Source organism: Procambarus clarkii, chromosome 43, assembly GCF_040958095.1.
Source record: "Procambarus clarkii isolate CNS0578487 chromosome 43, FALCON_Pclarkii_2.0, whole genome shotgun sequence".
Taxonomy (NCBI): domain Eukaryota; kingdom Metazoa; phylum Arthropoda; class Malacostraca; order Decapoda; family Cambaridae; genus Procambarus; species Procambarus clarkii.
Window position 1 is genome coordinate 1,386,961 of NC_091192.1, and position 25,254 is coordinate 1,412,214.

Sequence of the window (25,254 nt, forward strand, 5' to 3'; positions counted from 1 at the left end):
TGGTCCCGCCTCTCAACTGTCAATCAACTGGTGTACAGGTTCCTGAGCCTACTGGGCTCTATCATATCAACATTTGAAACTGTGTATGGAGTCAGCCTCCACCACATCACTGCCTAATGCATTCCCACCTGTTAACTACTGATAATGACAAAGTTTTATAATGTCTCTGTGTCTCATTTGGGTACTAAGTGTCCACCTATGTCCCCTTGTTCGCGTACCACCCGTGCTAAATGGTTTATCTTTACCCTGTGAACTCTGAGTTCACAGGGTATACCTACCTGTATAGGTAGTGATCATGTCTTCCCTAACTCTTTTTGTGTCTTTCAGTGTCGTGAGGTTAATTTCGGTAATCTTTCCTCGTAGCTCATACCCCTCAACTCGGGGACTAACTTGGTGGCATAACTCTGAACCTTAAACTTCGTTTTGTTTGACTAAATATGGACTCCACGCTAGTGTGCGTGCGGAAACTCACGGCTTATATGCCATGTTTATTACACGGCATATATTCCGTGTATATATGAAACCTTTTCAAGACGATTAGTCCTAAAAGTTGGGTTGTCAGAGGTAGAATTGATTGAGGGCTTTTCTGAGCTTGGCGAGGGTCCAATTTTTTCCCCACGTTCTCATCCGCCCTCGGTGCTCTCTCTCACCTCACTCATAAAAAATGGTTCACACGTTTTGTTGTTCGGCCCTCCAGGTGAGGGTCAGGGGCGGCTGTGAAGGAGTGGTGGCCAGGGGGCGGCTGTGGTGGGGGGTTTAGGGGGCTGCTGTGGTGCAGGGAGTGAGGTAGTGCTGGTGGTGGTCAGCCGGGAGAGATACATAATAATTTACACGTGGAAAATAGTAGAGGACCTGGTCCCAAACCTGCACACAGAAATAACATCACATGAGACCAGAAGGCATGGCAGGATGTGCAGAATGCACATCTGCCCCGTTGAAGAGCAGAGGTGCAACAGGTACTCAAGAGAGAACTCGGCATCAGAGGCCCGAGACTGTTCAACACGCTTCCACTACACATAAGGGGGTATAACTGGCCGACCCCTCAGTGTTCAAGAGAGAACTGGATAAGCACCTCCAAAGGATACCTGATCAACCAGGCTGTGATTCGTACGTACAGGCTGCGAGCAGCCGCGTCCAACAGCCTGGTTGACCAGTTCAGCAACCAGGAAGCCTGGTCTGGGGACCGGGCCGCGGGGACGTTGAGACTTAAAATCATCGAAAGGTAACCAGCCTCCTTTGCCGCACTTGGAACACCGGAGCGTTCGAATTGTCCTGGGATGTTTCCTGGCCTGTAGAGGGAACGCTGTTCGCGTTCAAATTTCCACAATTCTCTATTTTCTTAGTGGTATGTGACTTAAGCATATTCCTAAATGCTACTGAGCCTTTTATTCCGAAGCTGTGATTTAGGATTGTATTATATATCTGTTCTTCCCATCTTATTTTGCGAGGTCTTGTTTTATTTCAGTTACTCAGTTTATTATTATTATTGTATTTGCTGAATTCACCTCCTTTTGGTGTGTTTTAAAACTTTAGTTTTATTTATAAGATGAAACAGGTCTAGGCATAAAATTATCAAGTTGTTGACTTCCAGTAAATCGTGTCATCTTGACATCATTAAGTCACTCGCGTATTTAGCAGTGATTATAGACGTGACAGTAAACTCACTATCCCTGGGGCTCTACAGTGATTATAGACGTGACAGTAAACTCACTATCCCTGGAGGCTCTACAGTGATGATAAACGTTACCCAGGCCTCTGGGTGAGTACCCGTTTTTTTTTCTGGTGTACACCTGTCACGTTTTTAGCCTGGAGTACGCTCGGCCTCTGGGGAAGGGAGACCAAGTGTGTGGATATTGTGATGAGAAGGGGGTAGAGAGGGCGTGAAGGCCACGCTCCCCGCCAACACCTCGTCTACACCCTCTCACGTTTGACTGGCAAGGGTGACTTAAACGACACTATACTCATGGTTTTCGTCAAACTTCAAAGTATAATGATGCTTAATAATAGTTTACATTAGGTCTGGAACTCTTTGTTGAAGGGAAATCCTAAAACTGTAGACCATTGATATTTTTACGTATCATTTGTAAGCCAATAAAATATAACACTTCCCAAACTAGAGAAATAATTGAAATAATTCAAATGCCATCTTCTTGTCATCCAGTGGCGATGATAAAAAAATCAGAATAAAAATTTCATCTGTAGAAGACGCTGAATATTACAAACTTATTAATGTTCGATTGGACAACGAAAAATGCATATATAACAGTGATCGATTCCAGGGACTTGGGTGTGGTAGAAATGACGAACAACGAAATATAGAGTACAGGACACTCATAGAAGAAAAACATAAAATGTCTTGCAATGATGTCACGATTTAACATTTAGTGAACATAACCAAGGAAATGTAGCGTGAGCCAGGAAAATGATAAGATAGATTATGAGAACGTTCAAATTAGCCCTACAGTAATGTTAATGCTAATTAAATCACTTGAGCTGTCCCGTCTTGATTACTGCTCAGTACACACTTTCCCCTTCAGAGGAGGAGAGATTGCTGAAATACAGGGAGTACAGAGAACCTGTACTCATAGGCGCATAAGAAATAATGCCGGAAACAAACGTGGACATCTTCAAGAGAAAACTAGTTTGTTTTCTAAAAATAAAAAATAAAAAAGTGCTGGGCCAACCGGGGTGTGGTGGCTATGTGGGCACAACAGTTTCAATGCTCTTAAATTAACATGTATTCTCTGGAAAGGAGATGAGACAGAGGTATCTAGTAATATATTCAAGGAAGGTCAGTACCTTCCATGTTTATACCAATTGTATGTACCTTCCAAATTTGCACAGTAGAATGATAACACATTGGAATGGACGATACCTGGTTGATGGGGTTCTGGGAGTTCTACTACCAGGCTGTTGCTTGCAGCGGGCCGCAGGCCCACCACAGCCCGTTTGGTCCGGCACTCCTTGGAGGAAACTATCTAGATTCCTCTTGAAGATGTCCACAGTTGTTCCGGCAATATTTCTTATGCTCGCTGGGAGGACGTTGAACAACCGTGGACCTCTGATGTTTATACAGTTCTCTCTAATTGTGCCTATGGCACCTCTGCTCTTCACTGGTTCTATTCTGCATTTTCTTCCATATCGTTCACTCCAGTATGTTATTTTACTGTGCAGATTTGGGACCTGGCCCTCCAGTATTTTCCAGGTGTATATTATTTGGTCTCTCTCCCGTCGTCTTTCTAGTGAGAACATTTGGAGAGCTTTGAGACGATCCCAATAATTTAGGTGCTTTATCGCGTCTATGCGTGCCGTATATGTTCTCTGTATTCCCTCTATTTCAGCAATCTCTCCTGCTCTGAAGGGGGAAGAGAGTACTGAGCAGTACTCAAGACGGGACAACACAAGTGATTTGAAGAGTACAACCATTGTGATGGGATCCCTGGATTTGAAAATTTTCGTAATCCATCCTATCATTTTCCTGGCTGTCGCAATATTTGCTTGGTTATGCTCCCTAAAATTTAGGTCGACAGATATCATTATTCCGAAATCGATACAGAAGGGAATGCAAAGTAGAACCAGTGAGGAGTAAGAGGTGCCATAGGCACAGGACACTGAACATCAGAAGTCCACGACTGTTCAACACCCAGCAAACATTAAAAATATCGCCGCAACAAAGCTGGAATTCTTCAAAAAGCAGTTAGTCTTGCAAGAAGTGTGGGACCAACAGGGCTGTAGAGCATATGTGGGAATTCGGGCCGCTCCAAGCAACACCGAGGCTGGCTCAGGGAGCAGAACAACTCCGGAAACCCTCTCCAGCTAAGATCCAGGGAAGACCACTCCCGATCTTTTAGTAACTGTTTAGGTTGTGTTGCACAAATTAATGAAACAAACTCCTCACTTTCGTAATGGGTTGTTTCACTCACCACAAAGTTGATGTCAAAGTTAGCGTCATTAGACCTAGTGACCTTTACAAAAATATTACTTTGTAAAACTTGGCAATACCTCGCGGGCACACCATTGGCAGTGTGACCTCGCGGGCACACCATTGGCAGTGTGACCTCGCGGGCACACCACTGGCAGTGTGACCTCGCGGGCACACCACTGGCAGTGTGACCTCGCGGGCACAACACTGGCAGTGTGACCTCGCGGGCACAACACTGGCAGTGTGACCTCGCGGGCACACCACTGGCAGTGTGACCTCCCGGGCACACCACTGGCAGTGTGACCTCCCGGGCACACCACTGGCAGTGTGACCTCGCGGGCACACCACTGGCAGTGTGACCTCGCGGGCACACCACTGGCAGTGTGACCTCGCGGGCACACCACTGGCAGTGTGACCTCGCGGGCACACCACTGGCAGTGTGACCTCGCGGGCACACCACTGGCAGTGTGACCTCGCGGGCACACCACTGGCAGTGTGACCTCGCGGGCACACCACTGGCAGTGTGACCTCGCGGGCACACCACTGGCAGTGTGACCTCGCGGGCACACCACTGGCAGTGTGACCTCGCGGGCACACCACTGGCAGTGTGACCTCGCGGGCACACCACTGGCAGTGTGACCTCGCGGGCACACCACTGGCAGTGTGACCTCGCGGGCACACCACTGGCAGTGTGACCTCGCGGGCACACCACTGGCAGTGTGACCTCGCGGGCACACCACTGGCAGTGTGACCTCGCGGGCACACCACTGGCAGTGTGACCTCGCGGGCACACCACTGGCAGTGTGACCTCGCGGGCACACCACTGGCAGTGTGACCTCGCGGGCACACCACTGGCAGTGTGACCTCGCGGGCACACCACTGGCAGTGGGACCTCGCGGGCACACCACTGGCAGTGGGACCTCGCGGGCACACCACTGGCAGTGGGACCTCGCGGGCACACCACTGGCAGTGGGACCTCGCGGGCACACCACTGGCAGTGGGACCTCGCGGGCACACCACTGGCAGTGGGACCTCGCGGGCACACCACTGGCAGTGGGACCTCGCGGGCACACCACTGGCAGTGGGACCTCGCGGGCACACCACTGGCAGTGGGACCTCGCGGGCACACCACTGGCAGTGGGACCTCGCGGGCACACCACTGGCAGTGGGACCTCGCGGGCACACCACTGGCAGTGGGACCTCGCGGGCACACCACTGGCAGTGGGACCTCGCGGGCACACCACTGGCAGTGGGACCTCGCGGGCACACCACTGGCAGTGGGACCTCGCGGGCACACCACTGGCAGTGGGACCTCGCGGGCACACCACTGGCAGTGGGACCTCGCGGGCACACCACTGGCAGTGGGACCTCGCGGGCACACCACTGGCAGTGGGACCTCGCGGGCACACCACTGGCAGTGGGACCTCGCGGGCACACCACTGGCAGTGGGACCTCGCGGGCACACCACTGGCAGTGGGACCTCGCGGGCACACCACTGGCAGTGGGACCTCGCGGGCACACCACTGGCAGTGGGACCTCGCGGGCACACCACTGGCAGTGGGACCTCGCGGGCACACCACCGGCAGTGTGACCTCGCGGGCACACCACCGGCAGTGTGACCTCGCGGGCACACCACCGGCAGTGTGACCTCGCGGGCACACCACCGGCAGTGTGACCTCGCGGGCACACCACCGGCAGTGTGACCTCGCGGGCACACCACCGGCAGTGTGACCTCGCGGGCACACCACCGGCAGTGTGACCTCGCGGGCACACCACCGGCAGTGTGACCTCGCGGGCACACCACCGGCAGTGTGACCTCGCGGGCACACCACCGGCAGTGTGACCTCGCGGGCACACCACCGGCAGTGTGACCTCGCGGGCACACCACCGGCAGTGTGACCTCGCGGGCACACCACCGGCAGTGTGACCTCGCGGGCACACCACCGGCTAGGAAGTAGATAGCAGACCCTGGAACAAGCAGCAGCAGCAGCAGCAGCAGGAAGTAACAGGTCAGCAGACCCTGGAACAAGCAGCTGCAGCAGCAGCAGCAGCAGCAAGAAGTAATAGGTCAGCAGACCCTGGAACAAGCAGCAGCAGCAGCAAGAAGTAACAGGTCAGCAGACCCTGGAACAAGCAGCAGCAGCAGCAAGAAGTAACAGGTCAGCAGACCCTGGAACAAGCAGCAGCAGCAGCAAGAAGTAACAGGTCAGCAGACCCTGGAACAAGCAGCAGCAGCAGCAGCAGCAGCAGCAGGAAGTAACAGGTCTCCCATAACTTAACCTCACTCGTGCCTCACATCGTTAAGGAGAGTGTTTCATGTATTTTGACTAATTTAAGGACACACACGTATTGTCTTACATTTGTTGTTTAGGCCTACGACAAAATAGAAAAAGGTGATCAACACCTCATTATTGTCCAGACGTGCCGGAGCAACACTCACACCTCATTATTGTCCAGACATGTGCTGCAGCAACACTCAAACCTCATTATTGTCCAGACATGTGCCGGAGCAACTCACACCTCATTATTGTCCAGACATGTGCCGGAGCAACACTCACACCTCATTATTGTTCAGACATGTGCCGGAGCAACTCACACCTCATTATTGTCCAGACATGTGCCGGAGCAACACTCACACCTCATTATTGTTCAGACATGTGCCGGAGCAACTCACACCTCATTATTGTCCAGACATGTGCCGGAGCAACACTCACACCTCATTATTGTCCAGACATGTGCCGGAGCAACACTCACACCTCATTATTGTTCAGACATGTGCCGGAGCAACACCTCACACCTCATTATTGTCCAGACATGTGCTGCAGCAACACTCACACCTCATTATTGTTCAGACATGTGCCGGAGCAACACTCACACCTCATTATTGTTCAGACATGTGCCGGAGCAACACTCACACCTCATTATTGTCCAGACATGTGCCGCAGCAACACTCACACCTCCCTCATCATATAGGTTCTGTAATTGGGAGTAGGGGGTCTGTAATTGGGAGTAGGGGGTCTGTAATTGGGAGTAGGGGGTCTGTAATTGGGAGTAGGGGGTCTGTAATTGGGAGTAGGGGGTCTGTAATTGGGAGTAGGGGGTCTGTAATTGGGAGTAGGGGTCTGTAATTGGGAGTAGGGGGTCTGTAATTGGGAGTAGGGGGTCTGTAATTGGGAGTAGGGGGTCTGTAATTGGAAATATAGGAGAAGGGGGAAGGCGATGAAGATAAAAAAAAATATTTAATTTTAAATAACGTTGGATCTGGCCAATAACTGGAAGGGTGACCGGAGGGGATACAAACTCGCCCTTGGCAAGGGAAATCTCGACAAGAAATGTCTAGGCATTGTATAAAGGAATAGAGTACCTCTACAGAATATAGGAGAGCACGCAGTTGGACATGATTGTGACCAGTGTGTGTGAGGTGGTGAGCATCAGAGGTGCGTAGCAGCAGGAGTGAGCGTTGTCAACATAGCGGAGTGGCTGAGGTGCCGTTATTTGGTGCCAGTGACAGTTGTGGCGGGCGCCTGGTTCCCGCCACCACCGCCATCTCTCTCTCACGCCGCCAAGGTGATGTTTGGTGCCAGTTGCTGAACTTTAATAATCTGTTGGGCTTAGACTACCGTACCAGGGAGTGACTTATTGTCTTCGGGCTGTTATATAGTCTTGGCTTGTAATATAAAATATATAGCAACAACACGTACACGATATATGATGGTTTTGTTGTAGAGGATTTTTAAACCGTAGGGATATGTAAGGTAATGTTGATACACGTTGTGCTGGAAAATGTTTGATATAACTAAATATAATAACGTGTCTGGAGTTAATCTGGTATTTCAGTGGGCTCCCCACAACGACGAAGAAGGCTTTGTAGGGAAATATAAATAACCGACCTCAAGCTGGAAGAATCTTATACAATCAAAGAGATTCAGAGGGAGCAAAAGGCCATAAGTGAAATAAAGAGGAATCCAAAAATACTTTTTCTCCTATACAAAACTAGAACAAAAACTGTATCCAACATTGAGCTCTTGCGAAAGGGTGATGGCACTTTCACACATGACATCAAAGAAAGGAGTTTAATACTGAGGCGTCAGTACGATTCTGTTTTCAGTGAACACCTGACCACATTGAAAATCGGAGATCCAAAATTCTTCATGAATGTCACACTAACATCGAACCACATATCAGATGTCACCCTAACAGACTTTGAAGTTGCCATAAACAGCATACCCATGCACTCTGCACCAGGCCCAGACTCGTGGAATTTCATATTCATCAAGAAGTCCAAAACACCACTACAAGTTCTAAACATCTTTTGAGGACGGAGCCTAGATAGTGATGTTATCCCTGATATACTTAAAACCGCAGAGATCGCTCCACATCACAATTTGAAAGAAAAAGCAGTATACAATATCTGGGTGTGATCATGTCGGAAGACCTGACTGCTAAAGAACACAATAAAGTAGCTGTCACAACTGCAAGAAAAATGACAGGTTGGATAACAAGAACCCTTCGCAAGAGATGTCAGACCAATGATCGTACTGGTTAAGACACACAAGTGCTCTCTAGGGTGCAATATTCTTACACACGAACAACCCCATTCATAGCTGGGTAAATTGTTGACCTGGAGAAATGTTCAATGGTCTTATACTGCCCGCATAAATCCAATAAACCAGCAACATTATTGTGACAGCTTAAAAATGTTAAACCTGTATTCCTAAAGCGCAGACGAGAGAGATACAATAATTTACACTTAGAACAAATTACAGAATGAAAAATACTATTACTTTGTATTGGAATAAGTTTTGCATTACTTCCCTCCCCAGCATTACTTCCCGCCCCAGATCCCCAGCATTACTTCCCGCCCCAGATGAACAAGCTGTGGTCTTGTTTTGCGACCCATCAGCATTTTATTATTATTAACATCTTTATTGACAAAATTAATTACAGTTTTGCCTAATCTGAGGATATCGATTAAGTCTTATTAAAGTGAGGATAATGCTGGCATTCACTGTCACGCAGGACAGAGGGTCATACATAAGACAATAGGTCTAAACTGTAGGCTGAAGCACATATATATCATGGTTACAATCAATGTTTTAATGTATGGATATGTGAAAACAACTTTCTATTGTGCACTGCCACACAAGGGCAGGGATGGGTTCATAAGTGATGCAGCTTAGAAGTAATATAAATAAAAATTGTTCTTCATTCTTTAAAATGAACAAGCAAATTTTGGATAAATTGTTAGGATGTCGTCCAGAACACCTGAGTCAATAAAATAGTTGAGTCAATGAAATAGTTACACAGTTGGTGGTACAAGAGGCCAGGAGGTCTAAAGTCCTTTACGGTTTCACATTCAACAATATAGTGTTCTAGTGAATGCATTAAAGGTTTATCACAGAGTTTACAATCTGAGTATTCTGGTAGTGGCTCAGCCTCACTAACCTGCCAGATGTGTCTATAGCCAAGGCGAATTCGCGCAATGACTACATCACATTGCCTGGTTCGGTTACTGTGCTGACCATACAAATACCTATTATTACAAAACTTGTCATAACTGCTAATACTGCAGCTTTAAGGTCTCTTTTTTTTTAGTTCTTCTAAATCTGAATTGATTTCTTTAATTTGTATGTTTCTAATTGCATTAGATAGTCCAAAGTCATAATCAGTGTTTTCTTTCCTGCAAGCCTCATTGGCCAATAGATCTACAAAGTCATGTTCTCCAACTCCAACATGGGATGAGATCCACACAAATTTTATACAAGAGTTATTATTGCAAAAATGCTATTATCGCTTGGACCTGGAATTTGGTCTTGATCGCTGGTGCTTCTGGCTTGTGCGCGTCCGGCTTTGAGTGCAGACGAGTGCTGCTGCTGGATGGGTACCCCCTTGCTGAGGCCTGGGAAGTGTTGTGGGCCGAGATCAAGGCGAGCAATCGCTGCACGTTGTGTGGACGAGCTCCGGTTTGCTGTACTCTTGAGTTTTTTATTTCGTCTTTTCTCTTGGAGCAGAGGCGGGTGAGGGGGCCGCGCGTGGTAGAGGCGGGTGAGGGGGCCGCGCGTGGTAGAGGCGGGTGAGGGGGCCGCGCGTGGTAGAGGCGGGTGAGGGGGCCGCGCGTGGTAGAGGCGGGTGAGGAGGCCGCGCGTGGTAGAGGAGGGTGAGAGCCATGTGTGGTGCACCACAAACTGTGCATTTTTTGGTTTTGCTGATGCGTCGTTGTTTATAATTATGGCTTCCCGAGTCGTAATTATAAGTCATATGCTACACCGCTCTCCTCCTCCAGTGCACCTGTTCCCATAGTGTTCGTAGCTTAAACACGTGAAGCATCGTTTGAGTTGGTAATGCTTTTCCATTGCTATCTGGTTGAGTACCGAGGTAATGATGAAGCACTTGAAGCCTTTTCGCTCGTCTGGAGCTTGTTCCGTAGTGTTTAGTGTCAGTCAGTGTGGCCCGTAAATTGTCGTCCCTCCGGGTTAGGTGGATCCAGAGTGCTTTGAGAGAAGGGTTCTCGTCATTAATTCGTTGGACGGTGGTTTTTCGGTTTATGTCGCTATCCACCTCCACTTGAGGCCAGGCAAGTAGGCCGGGCTTGGGGAGCGGAAGAGCTCCCAGAACCCCATCAAGCAGGTACTTGTTGATCCTGTAAACGAAAACCGTCCGTCCTGCTTGGTATTGTTGTGGGAAAATTGCCGCCAAGTTCGCCTCGGCTACTGCGGGCTTGTTGTCTGGGTCAAGCCATTTTTGTATAGCGTTGCTATGTACTCACCTAGTTGGGTTTGCAGGGGTTGAGCTTTGGCTCTTTGGTCCCACCTCGTAACTGGTGTAGATTCCTGAGCCTACTGGGCTCTATCATATCTACATTTGATAGTGTGTATGGAATTCGCCTCCACTGTGTGCGTGTGTATGTGTACTCGCCTATTTGTGTCTGCTGGATCGAGCATTGGCTCTTGGAGCCCGCCTTTCGAACCATCGGTTGTCTACAGCAATGAGTCTGGTCCTATTTCCCTCTCATACCTAGTTTTAAAATTATGAATAAAGAGAGAGAATACCTTCCCTTACCTTAATACTTAAGAATACCTTCCCCTTAAGTGGTTATCTTGAGGTTATCTTGAGATGATTTCGGGGCTTTTTAGTGTCCCCGCGGCCCGGTCCTCGACCAGGCCTCCACCCCCAGGAAGCAGCCCGTGACAGCTGACTAACACCCAGGTACCTATATTACTGCTAGGTAACAGAGGCATAGGGTGAAAGAAACTCTGCCCATTGTTTCTCGCCGGCGCCTGGGATCGAACCCAGGACCACAGGATCACAAATCCCGCGTGCTGTCCGCTCGGCCGACCGGCTCCTTCCGGAAGTGAATTCCATTATTCCCACTACTCTCACGCTAAAAGAAAACTTCCTAACATCTGTGACTCATCTGAGTTTCCAGCTTCCACCCATGTCCCCTCCTTCTGTTGCTATTCCATGTGAACATTTCGTCTATGTCCACTCTGTCAATCCCCCTGAGTATTTTATACGTTCCTATCATACCCCCCCCCCTCTCACTTCTTTTTTCTAGTGTCGTAAGACTCGGTTCCTTCAGGCACTCTTCATACCCCATCCCTTGTAACACTGGGACGAGTCTCGTTGCAAACTTTTGAACCTTTTCCAGTTTCCTTATGTGTTTCTTCAGATGGGGACTCCATGATGGGGCGGCATACCCTAAGACTGGCCTCACGTAGGCAGTGTAAAGTGCCCTAAATGCCTCCTTACTTAGTTTTCTTAATGATGTTCTAACTTTTGTCAGAGTAGAGTGCGCTGTTGTCGTTATCCTGTTAATACGTGCCTCAGGAGTTAGATTAGGTGTTACGTCCACGCCCAGGTCTCTCGCGTCGTCATAAGTAGGCAGTTCCCCTTCATTGTGTACTGTGCCTTTGGTCTCCTATCACGTTACCTTGAAGTGCTTCCGGGGCTTAACGTCCCCGCGGCCCGGTCGTCGACCAGGCCTCCTGGTTGCTGAACTGGTCAACCAGGCTGTTGGACGCGGCTGCTCGCAGCCTGACGTACGAATCACAGCCTGGTTGATCAGGTATCCTTTGGAGGTGCTTCTCTGGTTCTCTTGAACACTGTGAGGGGTCGGCCAGTTATGCCCCTTATGTGTAGTGGGAGCGTTTTGAACAGTCTCGGGCCTTTGATGTTGATAGAGTTCTCTCTGAGTACCTGTTGCACCTCTGCTTTTCAACGGGGGTATTCTGCACATCCTGCCATGCCTTCTGTTTTCATGTGATGTTATTTCTGTGTGCAGGTTTGGAACCCGCCCCTCTACTATTTTCCACGTGTAAATTATGTAATTCTCCCGCCTGCACTCAAGGGAATATAAATTTAGGCTCTTTAGTCGTTCCCAGTAGTTTAGATGTTTTACTGATTGGTTTCTAGCAGTAGAGGATCTCTGCACGCTCTCCAAGACAGCAGTTTCTCCAGCTTTGAAAGGGGCTGTCATTGTGCAGCAATACTAGCAAATATTGCGATATTGCAAATATTGCGAGATATTGCAATATTTAATATTTGAATAGTGGATACTGTTCCACTCTAGAGAGCACTAGCCGTTTGAAATGTATCATCATCGGTATACCTGCTTGATGGGGTTCTGGGAGTTCTACTCCCCAAGCCCGGCCCGAGGGCAGGCTTGATTTGTGAGTTCGGTCCACCAGGCTGTTGCTTGGACCGGCCCGCAGGCCCACATACCCACCACAGCCCGGTTGGTCCGGAACTTTTTAGAAAACAGTCTAGTTTTCTCTTGAAGATGTCCACGGTTGTTCCACCAATATTTCTTATAGTCGCTGGGAGGACGTTGAACAGCCGCGGACCTCTGATGTTTATACAGTGTTCTCTGATTGTGCCTATGGCACCTCTGCTCTTCACTGGTTCTATTCTGCATTTTCTTCCATATCGTTGACTCCAGTACGTTGTTATTTTACTGTGTAGATTAGAGATCTGTCCCTCCAGTATTTTCCATGTGTAGATTATTTGATATCTCTTTCGACTCCTTTCTAGTGAGTACATTTGGAGAGCTTTGAGACGATCCCAATAATTTAGGTGCTTTATCGCGTATATGCGTGACGAATATGTTCTCTGTACGCCCTCTATTTTTAGCAATTTCTCCTGCTCTGAAGGGGGAAGTGAGTATTGAGCAGTACTCGAGACGAGACAACACAAGTGACTTGAAGAGTATAACCATTGTGATGGGATCCCTGGATTTGAAAGTTCTCGTAATCCATCCTATCATTTTTCTGGCTGTCGCAATATTTGCTTGGTTATGCTCCCTAAACGTTAGGTCGTCAGACATTATTATTCCCAAATCCTTTATATGCTGTTTTCCTACTTTGGGTACATTTGATTGTGTTTTGTATCCTGTATTATGTTTAAGGTCCTCATTTGTACCGTACCTGACTTGTTACTCTGTGTTCTGTTCGACAGGAAATTGAGTATCTAGCATCCTACTTTACCAGTTATTCCCATTGACCTCATTTTATGTGCAATCACTCCTTGATCACATTTGTCGAATGCCTTTGCATAGTCTGTGTATACTACATTTGCATTTTGCTTTTCTTCTAGAGCTTCTGGGGTTTTGACATAGTGGTTGAGTAACTGTGACAGACAGGATCTTTCCGCTCTAAATTCATGTTGTCCTGAGTTGTGTAACTCATTATTTTCCATAAAACTAGAAATTTGATTCCTAATCACTCTTTCAAACACTTTTATTATGTGTGATGTTAGTGCAACTGGCCTATAATTTTTTCCCAGGGCTTTACTTCCCCCCCTTGTGCAAAGGAGCTATATCTGCTGATTTAAGTGCTGCTGGTATCTCCCCTGTATCCAGGCTCTTTCTCCATACTACGCTGAATTCTCTCGCTACTGGTACTTTACATTTCTTTATGAATATTGAATTCCATGAGTTAGGCCCAGGAGCTGAGTGCATAGGCATATTGTCAATTTCTGTGTCAAAGTCTTCCGAGTTCATGTTAATATCCGTTATATTATCTGCACCTTGAATGTCATTCATAAAGAAGCTGTCTGCGAAGCCGTCTGCGTCATCAACTTTCATGTTGTTTATTGGTGTGCTAAACATAGCCTCATACTGGCTTCTTAAAATTTCACTAATTTCTTTGTTGTCCTCTGTGTACGTACATTCAGTTGTAATTAAAGGTCCAGTACTGGTGGAGGTTTTTGATTTTGATTTTGCATATGTGAAAAATAATTTTGGATTTTTCTTCATCTCTTGTACAGCTTTGTTCCAATTCCATTTCCTCACTCATTTGATCGCTTCAACGTTTGTTCTATTTCTTCAGTACAGCATCTCTAGTGTGAAAAGTTCAGTAGTCGATATTTCCATAACTTTACATTTGCTCGTGTTGAACTCCAGTAGCCATTTCTCTGACCATCTCTGCAACCTGTTTAAGTCCTCTTGGAGGATCCTACAATCCTCAACTGTCACAAATCTTTTCAACAACTTTGCATCATCCGCAAACATCGACATGTAGGATTCTACTCCTGTAAACATGTCGTTAACGTATATTAGAAATAGAATTAGTCTCAGCACCGATCCTTGAGGTACTCCACTCGTTACTGTTTGTCAGTCCGACGTCTCGCCCCTTACCCTCTCTGGCTCCTTCCTGTTAGGTAGTTCCTTACCCATGCTAGGGCCTTTCCACTCACTCCCGCCTGCATTTGAATAGCAGTCTCATGTGCAGTACTGTATCAAAGGCTTTTTGGCAGTCCAGAAATGTGCAGTCTGCCCAACCTTCTCTGTCCTGCCTTATCCTCGTTATGTTATCATAGAATTCCAAAAGGTTTGTTAGGCAAGATTTTTCTTTTCAGAACCCATGTTGATATTTGTTTACAAATCAAATATTCTTTAGGTGTGCAACCAGTCTTAGCCTAATTATTCTTTCAAGTATTTTACAGGGGATGCTTGTCCGTGATACAGGTCTATAGTTAAGTGCCTCCTCCCTATCACCTTTCTTGAAAATCGTTACATCATTTGCCCTCTTCCAGCGACTGGACAATTCTCCCGACATAAGTGATCCATTAAAGATCCTTGCCAGAAGCACGCTGAGGGCCTGCGCTGTGTCTTTTAGTATCCACGGTGATACTTTGTCTGGTCCAACCGCTTTAGTTGCATCCAGTGTTGTGCGTCGGTTCTCGCGCCCTACTTCTGGCAGGTGAGAAGTGAGAACCAGGCCTCCTGATTGGTGGTCTGGTCGACCAGACTGTTGTACGCGGATCCTCACAGCCTGTTGATCAGTTATCCTTTGGAGGCGTTTATCAAGTTCTCCTTTGAACACCATGAGAAGACGGCCATTTATGGGGTTTAGTAATAGTTGCTGTATATTATCACCAGCGTTTGTAGTAATATATTAAACAAATTTGTTATTTTAAAATGTTGTTTAAATGTAGTGTTATTTTTACTCTTAAATGTGAGGGGTAAAAATTTGTGAATATTTAAAGCGGGTATAGTTTAATAGCTGTAATATAATAGCTAATAACAACGGTAATAGTTTAAAATTAATTTATATTTAAATATTGTATTCCGTTATTATTAATTAGTTCGTTACTTGGTCGTCTGGTGGAATATTGTACTATCTTGAGGGATCTTGAGATGATTTCGGGGCTTAGCGTCCCCGCGGCCCGGTCCTCGACCAAACCTCCTTTTTGTTACAGACCTCCCAGGAAGCAGCCCGTAGCAGCTGTCTAACTCCCAGGTATCTGTTTACTGCTAGGTAACAGGGGCATCAGGGTGAAAGAAACTGCCCATTTGTTTCCACCTCCACCGGGGATCGAAGCTATGACCTCAGGACTAAGAATCCGAAGCGCTGTCCACCCAGCTGTCAGGCGCCTCTTAACTTAAACTACTAACTTAAAGTAAAATAATAATGATGATATTATCATCTTAACTAGCATTAGTTAAGTAAAATTACATATGTATTCTTTCCTTACAGACATACATGGACGCATGCGGGAAGGGGAGGAGGACAGTTGATGTGAATACTAAGCTACCCAGAGCCCGGGTGTTGTTATAAGGATGACGGCCCCACTGCGAAGAGTCAAGCTGACAGAGCTCAACGCCCACTTGGTGTGTGTACTGTGCTCGGGATATTTTGTTGATGCCACCACCATTATTGAGTGCCTGCACACCTTTTGCAAGACATGCATCGTGCGCTACCTGCAAACCTCGTCTTTCTGTCCCATCTGTGATGTGCAGGTTAGTTGTGCCAGCTGCACACGTCGTCTTCTCTCAAACAATTCAGGCGTTACTGTCATTTTAGATCAGTATTTTGTAACCTTAAGATTATGTAAAATTTCATGTTACGTAACTATTATATCTTATGAATTTTTAGATCTTATGGATTAAAAAACGTTTTTGTGTGTGTTTTACAGGTTCACAAAACTAAACCGCTTTTGTCTCTGCGTGAGGACCGGACTCTACAGGATGTTGTCTTCAAACTGGTGCCTGGCTTGTTTCACTCTGAAATGAACAGACGGTTCTGTTTTTATAAAGAACATCCAGAAGCTGGTGAGTTCGTTAACAAGTACACAGACCACGGATCTTTGTGAAAATAAAACGTTTCATATATTACCTTTCCTACCATTTCTCTTATTTACTCTAAATCTTAGCAGGTTATAAATATAAAATAGTTTAACTTTAAATTTCAGAGTATCTTTTCTGGAGTTGTTTTTCAGTTACAAGCTTTAAACAGTGTTTTTCCTTATTAAAAATCCCTATTTTTTGTGTTTTAGGCGGGGACAAAACTGAGCAAAGCTTGAGAGAACGGCAGCACTTCTTCCACGTGGACGACCAGATCTCCTTGTCCCTGGAGCACCTGCCTGCGCCCCCCGCCCTAACCCACTCCCTTCTTCATTCCCATGTCATGAAACCTCTCAAGGTCAGTAATGGCCAGTTAGAGAAACAAAAGGTGGGGGATGAAGAAAAGGAGGGAATAACAGGAGCGAAGGAGGAAATTAAGAAGGAGGAAGGTGGCGAAGAGCGAGAGGTGAATGGTGTTAAGGTAAGGAATCAAATATCAAATCTCCCGTGTATACAAATAATTTGGTAAAATGAAGTTAGGCTCAAAGTGTCTGTTGAAGAGATCAGTAGTTGCTGAAACTTATTGGTAATATGAGGGGTAACTGCTTGATGGGGTTCTGGGAGTTGTTCTACTCCCCAAGCCCGGCCCGAGGCCAGACTTGACTTGAGAGCTTGGTCCAACAGGCTGTTGTTTGGAGCGGCTCGCAGGCCCACATATCCTCCACAGCCCGGTTGGTCCGGCACATCTTGAAGAAAACTATCTAGTTTTCTCCTGAAGATGTCCACGTTTGTTCCGGCAATATATCTTACACTCGTTAGGAGGGTGTTGAACAACCGTAGACCTCTGATGTTTATACAGTGTTTTTGTTTTCTGATTGCCTATGGCACCCCTGCTCTTCACTGGTTCTATTCTGCATTTTCTTCCATATATGTTTTTGCCCCCCCCCCCCCCCCCCCCCCACACAACCCGTTCTCGCAAATTCGTAAAGTCAATATTGACTTATTAACTACGTGCATAGGTGATATACTAAACATAATAGATACCCCTAAAAAGATTCATAGAAAACACCGACCTTACCTAATCTTGTTAGTATCTTAAGATAAGCATCTTATTGCTTCGTAATTACAATTATTACTTAACCTATACCTATTATAGGTTAGGTAATAATTGTAATTACGAAGCAATAAGATGCTTATCTTAAGATACTAACAAGGTTAGGTAAGGTCGGTGTTTTCTATGAATCTTTTTAAGGGTATCTATTATGTTAAGTATGTCACCTATGCACATATTTAATAAGTCAATATTGACTTATTAAATTTGCGAGAACGGGTTGCCCCACAGTATGCTATTTTATTGTGTAGATTTGGGACCTGGCCTTCCAGTATTTTCCAGTTGTACATTATTTGATATCTCTCTCGTCTCCTTTCTAGTGAGTACATTTGGAGTGTTTAATAGGGCTACTGCATCTAGTTGATTAGGTTTCCTTTGATTCCACTCTGATATAAAGATGTTTTAATGTTCATACTTGATGCTTGGCGCTGAAGGTGTATACTAGTAGTGGCCAGAATAGTCTGTTTCGACTGGAAATACCTGTCAATATGAACCTTGAAGGTTGCTTTTGGTCATGTGGCCTTTTCATATGACATTGATTCCTGGTGGATTATTTGTCATATACTGTTGGTGTGTGGTAAATATATTTCGTAGAATTACTCCGTGGTACTTGTCGCTGTTGTAATCTCTCTTGGGGTTATTGTCAAGGTGGTTGTGATCTGTTTTATGGTTTTTGTTAAGGTGGTTGTGATCTGTTTTATGGTTTTTGTTAAGGTGGTTGTGATCTGTTTTATGGTTGTCAAGGTGGTTGTGATCTGTTTTATGGTTGTCAAGGTGGTCGTGATCTGTTTTATGGTTATTGTCAAGGTGGTTATGATCTGTTTTATGGTTATTGTCAAGGTGGTCGTGATCTGTTTTATGGTTATTGTCAAGGTGGTTATGATCTGTTTTATGGTTGTCAAGGTGGTCGTGATCTGTTTTATGGTTATTGTCAAGGTGGTTGTGATCTGTTTTATGGTTATTGTCAAGGTGGTTGTGATCTGTTTTATGGTTATTGTCAAGGTGGTTGTGATCTGTTTTATGGTTATTGTCAAGGTGGTTGTGATCTGTTTTATGGTTGTCAAGGTGGTCGTGATCTGTTTTATGGTTGTCAAGGTGGTCGTGATCTGTTTTATGGTTGTCAAGGTGGTTGTGATCTGTTTTATGGTTGTCAAGGTGGTTACGATCTGTTTTATGGTTGTCAAGGTGGTTGTGATCTGTTTTATGGTTTTTGTTAAGGTGGTTGTGATCTGTTTTATGGTTATTGTCAAGGTGGTTGTGATCTGTTTTATGGTTGTCAAGGTGGTTGTGATCTGTTTTATGGTTGTCAAGGTGGTTGTGATCTGTTTTATGGTTGTCAAGGTGGTTGTGATCTGTTTTATGGTTGTCAAGGTGGTTGTGATCTGTTTTATGGTTGTTAAGGTGCTTGTGATCTGTTTTATGATTGTAATCACAGATGTTACATCTGGGTTGGCAGATTTTCAAATGATTGTCATTGTTATGTCTCGCCAGTGTACAAATTACAGAGGTGTTATGATTGTATGTTAGAGGCATCAGGGCACCAGGGATAACCTTTCCATGATTCTGAAGATCAATCTGCCCGATGCCCGACCAGGCCTCCTGGTTGCTGGACTGGTCAACCAGGCTGTTGGATGCAGCTGCTTGCAGCCTTACGTATGAATGACAGCCTGGTTGATCAGGTATCCTTTGGAGGTGTTTGTCAAGTTCTCTCTTGAACAGGGTGAGGGGTCGGCCAGTTATGTCCCTTATGTGTACTGGAAGCGTGGTGAACAGTCTCGGGCCTCTGATGTTAAGAGTTCTCTCTGTGCATCTCTTCTTTTCAACGGGGATATTCTGCACATCCTGCCATGCCTCCTGGTCTCATGGTGATGTTATTTCTGTGTGCAGGTTTGGGACCAGCCCCTCTACTATTGTCCATGTGTAAATTATTGTGTGCGTCTCCCCCGCCTGCGCTCCAGAGAATACAGATGTAACAATAAGCGGTCCCACTAATTTAGATGTTTTATTGAGTGATAATTTGATCACTAGCATAGTCAATTGTATAACAATAGTGATAATTTCAATATCATCAAAAAACATTTTCCTGATCACAGTAATGACATTGTTGTGATTATCACAAGTGTTTAAATTTTGTTTTATGATATGGGAACTTCCCGTGTTCAGTTAATAGTCTCCGTTATTTGCTGTTGCTTAGCATTGGAAGTTTGTTTAACATGTACAATATTCATGTTTACTAAATTTGCTAAGACTGGGATTTGAGGCTTTATCTTCTTGTGGGAGTTATTTGTTAAATATTTCTATTAACGTAAACATGGTTGTCTTCCTCAGGTGGCACACAAAAGGTACCTAAGGTGTCCAGCAGCCGTGCAAGTGTCACATTTGGAGAAGTTCATCCGACTAAAGTATAGCCTGGCGGCCATCACTCATAAGGTATTTTAACTTGCATTTTTATTTGTGAGTAACATTAATATTTGGAATTAAAATATATTATTTCTCAAATAGTTTTCGGCTTTTTATAGATTAATATTGCGTCCGCAGGTAGATATTATGCATGGTGGCGACTGCTTGATGGGTGAATTAACACTGCTGGATGTTGTATACATGTATAAGTGGACGGAGGAAGCTCCTCTCCGTCTGATGTACACTGTTACTGCTATCCCTCAATCCCGCAAGAGACCCAGGCCAAATGGTACGCGAGCACCAGGTATTGCTGATCCTGATGTTCCACCTGCAAAGATTCCAAGAACTCAGTCACCCAGTGTTAACCAGACATCCCACCTCCAGGTGTCACCACATACACCAAAAGGGCAGGATGCTTCAAGGGACCAGAGTGAGCGCCCATCACTTACTATTGCCGATGGTGATGACATGAAAATGGAAGTAGATAAGCTTGATCAAGATCAGCTTTCAGAAAGTACTTCTAATGCAGTTATTGATAAAACCATCAGTGTGCCGAGTGTAATGCCAACAGCTGATTCCGTGTGTCCTCAGACTCCTTCCACCGTCTCTAACACCAGTCTTGTTAGTAATAGTGGCAGTAGCACCAATAAGGTCAAGCCATTAACTGGCTCTGCTCCTGTCAGGGGTCGACCAGCTCTTACAACCACCACTTCAGCTACAACAACACCAAGAGTGGCCTTGACACGCATCTCCACACCAGTAACTCCTGTCTCAAGTACTGCCGTCTCTGTTCAAGTGTCTGAACCTATAATAACCTCGCATGCCACTGTAACACCACCCATTACCATGACTAATATCACTACAACTACCTCTCACAATAGTCTTGGTTTTGCACCGGTAAATGCAAGGATGCATATGTCACACTCTTCTGCAAATAGCATTACAGAGGCTGCACTTAAGCCAGTGCGTGCTTTGGGACCATACATCAACAAAATGCCACAGCCAATCATTCCTACACGTCCTCGATTGGGTCGCCCACCAAACTCATCTCGAATAAATGCTGCAACCATGAAGCCACCAGCTCCGAGATTGGGTGATGTACGCAATATTCGCCCAACACTGCCAGGTGGCAAGAAAATGTCTCCAACTGGTGTGAGCTGCCGGGGAAACCAAACGGTTTCGGCAAGTCTTAATGTACAGAGCCGCTTGAGCAGTATTAGTGGACCGCCTGTTAAACTTGGTGCTACAAAAGTTTCAGTTAAAAGGTCATGTGACGTCATTAAAGATATTGGACAGACTCCAAGCCAACCACACGAACAGGTAACGAACCCTCCACTTTCATTTTCCTTGCCAACTAATACATCAACAACAATAGGCTGTCAGGCAACCCTGTGCCTCTCGGACAACCTCACTACTCAATCAATTCCTTCTAACAGTCCACCCACTACATCAACTAACCACAATCTGGAAACAACTTTAGACACAATTGACATGCAAGCTATACAGATGACTCCTAATACCCAGGTGGTGCAGCAAACTGTCAAAGTTCAGGCATGCCAGGAACCTCTGGAAACCCAAGCTGCTCAGAGGCTGCAAGATAAAGTCAACAAAAGTCCTAATCAGTCCACTCAAAGACCTGGCTCTCAACCCAATCAGCGACCTAATTCCCAATCCAATCAACCATCATCCAGCACAAAGGCTAATCAGCGCCCTCAAGACTCCCAAATTAATCAAAGGCCCTCCACTACTGAAACCAATCAACATTCTCCTGGCACTCAAAGTCAGCGGCCTCTTGGCACTCAGGCCAGTCAGCGACAAACTTCTAATCAGCAACCCACAACCATTAATAATCAGCGTCCTGTTACCAGTGCTAGTCAGCATCCTGCTACCAATGCCAGCCAACGGCCTGCTACCAATACCAGCCAACGGCCTGCTACCAATGCCAGCCAACGACCAGCTACCAATGCCAGTCAACGACCAAATACCAATGCTAATCAACGACCAGCTACCAATCCCAATTTACGACCAGGTGGTACCAATGCCAATCAGCAAGCTGGTACCAATAGCAATAAAAAAACTACTACCAATACTACTCAGCAATCTTGTAGTACCCAACCCAGTCAAGAGTGTCAGAGTACCCAAGGTAATCAACAATCTCCCAGTGGCCAAACTAACCAACTACTCTCTGGCACACAAGTGACTGAGCAGCCTTCCACTACCCAGGCCAGTCAGAGAGTATCAGGTACTCAAAATACTCAGAGCTCCCCAATTGGCAATACAATGAAAAGGCCGATTAATCATGTAAACCAGCGACTAACCAATAGCATCAGTGCCCAGCGACCACGAACATCGGTTCAACATCCATCTGTAAACTCGGTTTCCCAACGGTCAACATCCGTAACTTCATGCCCTCCCAGTCCAGCACCCCACCGAGAACTCAGTAGTCCAGCATCTCACCGAGAACCCAGTAGTCCAGCACCCCACCTAGAACCCAGTAGTCCAGCACCCCACCTAGAACCCAGTAGTCCAGCACCCCACCTAGAACCCAGTAGTCCAGCACCCCACCGAGAACCCAGTAGTCCAGCACCCCACCGAGAACCCAGTAGTCCAGCACCCTACCGAGAACCCAGTAGTCCAGCACCTCATAGAGAACCCAGTAGTCCAGCACCCTACCGAGAACCCAGTAGTCCAGCACCTCATAGAGAACCCAGTAGTCCAGCACCCCACCGACAACCAATTAGTAGTCCAGCACCCCACCGACAACCAAGTAGTAGTCCAGCACCACACCGACAGTCTGGAAGCACCACACCACGTCCACAGAATACGATATCAACATCTCCAGTTGCTGGACCCACACCAAAAGCAACTCCATCACCCAGAACCACATCATCACCTTCAACATCCACTGTCTCGTTAACAGTCGGTAATAAGGAGACCATACCAGTTTCAACTTTGGCAAATTCGGGTTATGTTGCAGGGTCTAGCAAATCAAATAGTATGCAAAGTGGAAAATCAAATGGATCAAAGTCCAGTATGGCATTTTCACAAGCACGCTCTGCACATCCACTTGGTAACTCCAATGTCAAAAGTGCACCTTCAAAAAGTCAGTCTACCGCAGGAGTGAAAGGTTCACCTAAGTCACCAGGACGTGGACGTGGTAGTTCTGGGACCCCTAATATTCTTAGCATAGCTCAGTCCTTAGCCAGTCGACAGTTACAGCAGCGTACCTCAACATCCACAAGTACCACCACCACAACCAATGTATCTGCAGCACAAGTTGGCACACACCAAGCTTACACAAGTGCAGCCCTTAACACTAATGTATATCCGAACGCAATTGGTGGTGGACTAGTCTCGCCTGCATTAGCAGCCTATATGGCCTCAGCATATGGTGATCCTTCTGCTCTTACTGACGTAACTGCTATGAGAAATCTGATCACACTTAGCCAGACAGCTGCTTGCATTCGGGAATTTAACCTTGCTGCCATGGTTAAAGCAGCAGAAACGCTTCCTCGTCCCTCTGATCCCACCCCTATTGACCTTTCACCCACATCAAAGGCTGCCCCTCAGACCCCACTTACTAATGGTCGGACTCACACCGCCACTGCGCATGTGCCTACGAACACAAGAACAGTGGCTTCCCACACTTCCAAATCTCCATCATCTAAAGGTCAACGATCAACTGACACGATTGCCTCAACAACTATATCACCCCCAACACCCGAAGTCACCATCACCAAGCTTCCTAATACTCCTGCATCCACCTCTGCAACTGGATCAGGAAAGGGCACCCTTGGATCAACGAAACTTGGTCCCACTAACACCAATACTGTCTCCATCACTAAGCGACCAGCATCCAGTAACCGGATCGCTGTTGCAAAGTCTCCTGCCAACGCCTCGGTTAGACAAATTCCTAACCCTTCCTTTTTACGACACCAGTCCGAGGCACGCAACAACAATAATGTCGCAAAAGCTACATCTCTCTCATCTGCCTCCAGTTCTCAGGCCATGACAACCAGTTCATCCAAAGCGCATTCATCAACCAAACAGTCAACATCTAGTGGACGAATCACTGGGAATTCTCCTCTCAAGGAAACGGGTCCATTACCAGAGACATCATCTATACTAAAAATTGAACATCTTACTAGGTCACTGGCTGCACCTGGTTCACAAGCATATAGGTTTTTTAATGATAGATAGGGAAATATGAGAGTAAATGAAATATTTTCATTTTAGGGATTAAAATCCTCAACTACAAACGGACCTGTATTAACGATGACTTGTTCTTACTGATATAGACAATCACTTTATAACCAGATAGTGAAATAATGAAAATTACCAAATGTTGTGTAAATTAAAAAAAAACTTATAAAAGTAGTGCAGTAACCCAGTGCCTTGTTTTCTGATGTATCCTGAAAATTACTTTACTTACGAATAGAAAGCAGACGGGTGTGTATTGCAGATTGTCAAACTGGAATCCTAAAATCAGATGAAACACAAAAACATATGGAAGAGTAAGTGGCAACAATTATTAAATTCAAATAAAATTTGAGATGTTCGGTGATGAAATAACTGTTAAATATTTTAGTGATGAACGAGTACGCACATGCATTGTCTTGTGGAGTCTTGTCAGTTTATGGCTCGTGCATTGAAATGTAAGAACAACGTTTTAACGGACATAATTGAATTCTTGTCACACTCGTAAATCACTTATTGAATTTTTATGTCCGTTGATTAGACAGCTGTAGCCTGTACGCTAATGGGCATATATATAATGCATTATATGTATCAAACTGAAAGACGAGGAGTCACAATAATATGGCTGAAATACATTGTTCAAACCACACACTAGAAAGTGAAGTGACGATGACGTTTCGGTCCGCCCTGGACCATTCTCAAGTCGATTTCTCAAAAAATCAACTTGAGAATGGTCCAGGACGGACCGAAACGTCGTCCCTGCACTTTTTAGTGTGTGGTTTGGCCAACATATCAAACTGGAACCGTAAAATCAGAGATATATAATATATATTATGTGTGAGTGTCTATTTGATAAAAGTGATCACATGCACAATATTTCTCATTGACTGATTTACATATCACAAGTGTGGTGGGCCTGACAGTGTAGCTGCTTATCTAGCCTTGCTGGCCACAGTCACTACACAGCCAAAGTTTTAAACATTATCATATTTTTTTAAACTTTGCGTGCAAACAAGTAATATTCCAAGTTAGAAAATCAATATTATTTACAATTTGGTTAAT

At 45.8% G+C, this 25,254-nt stretch overlaps 1 protein-coding gene across 1 annotated transcript in view; it reads left to right on the top strand.

Moving 5' to 3' along the window:
- The window catches only part of LOC123755701 (mucin-2), a 32,865-nt gene extending 8,505 nt beyond the window's left edge, over nt 1-24,360 (top strand). The window contains exons 2-6 of the mRNA XM_069299988.1: nt 15,898-16,160; nt 16,337-16,472; nt 16,697-16,965; nt 19,924-20,025; nt 20,134-24,360. Of these exons, the coding sequence (XP_069156089.1) occupies nt 15,981-16,160; nt 16,337-16,472; nt 16,697-16,965; nt 19,924-20,025; nt 20,134-24,195 (4,749 nt within the window). The 5' untranslated portion in view covers nt 15,898-15,980 and the 3' untranslated portion in view covers nt 24,196-24,360. The remainder of the gene's footprint in view (nt 1-15,897; nt 16,161-16,336; nt 16,473-16,696; nt 16,966-19,923; nt 20,026-20,133) is intronic.
- The last annotated feature ends 894 nt before the right edge of the window (nt 24,361-25,254 follow it).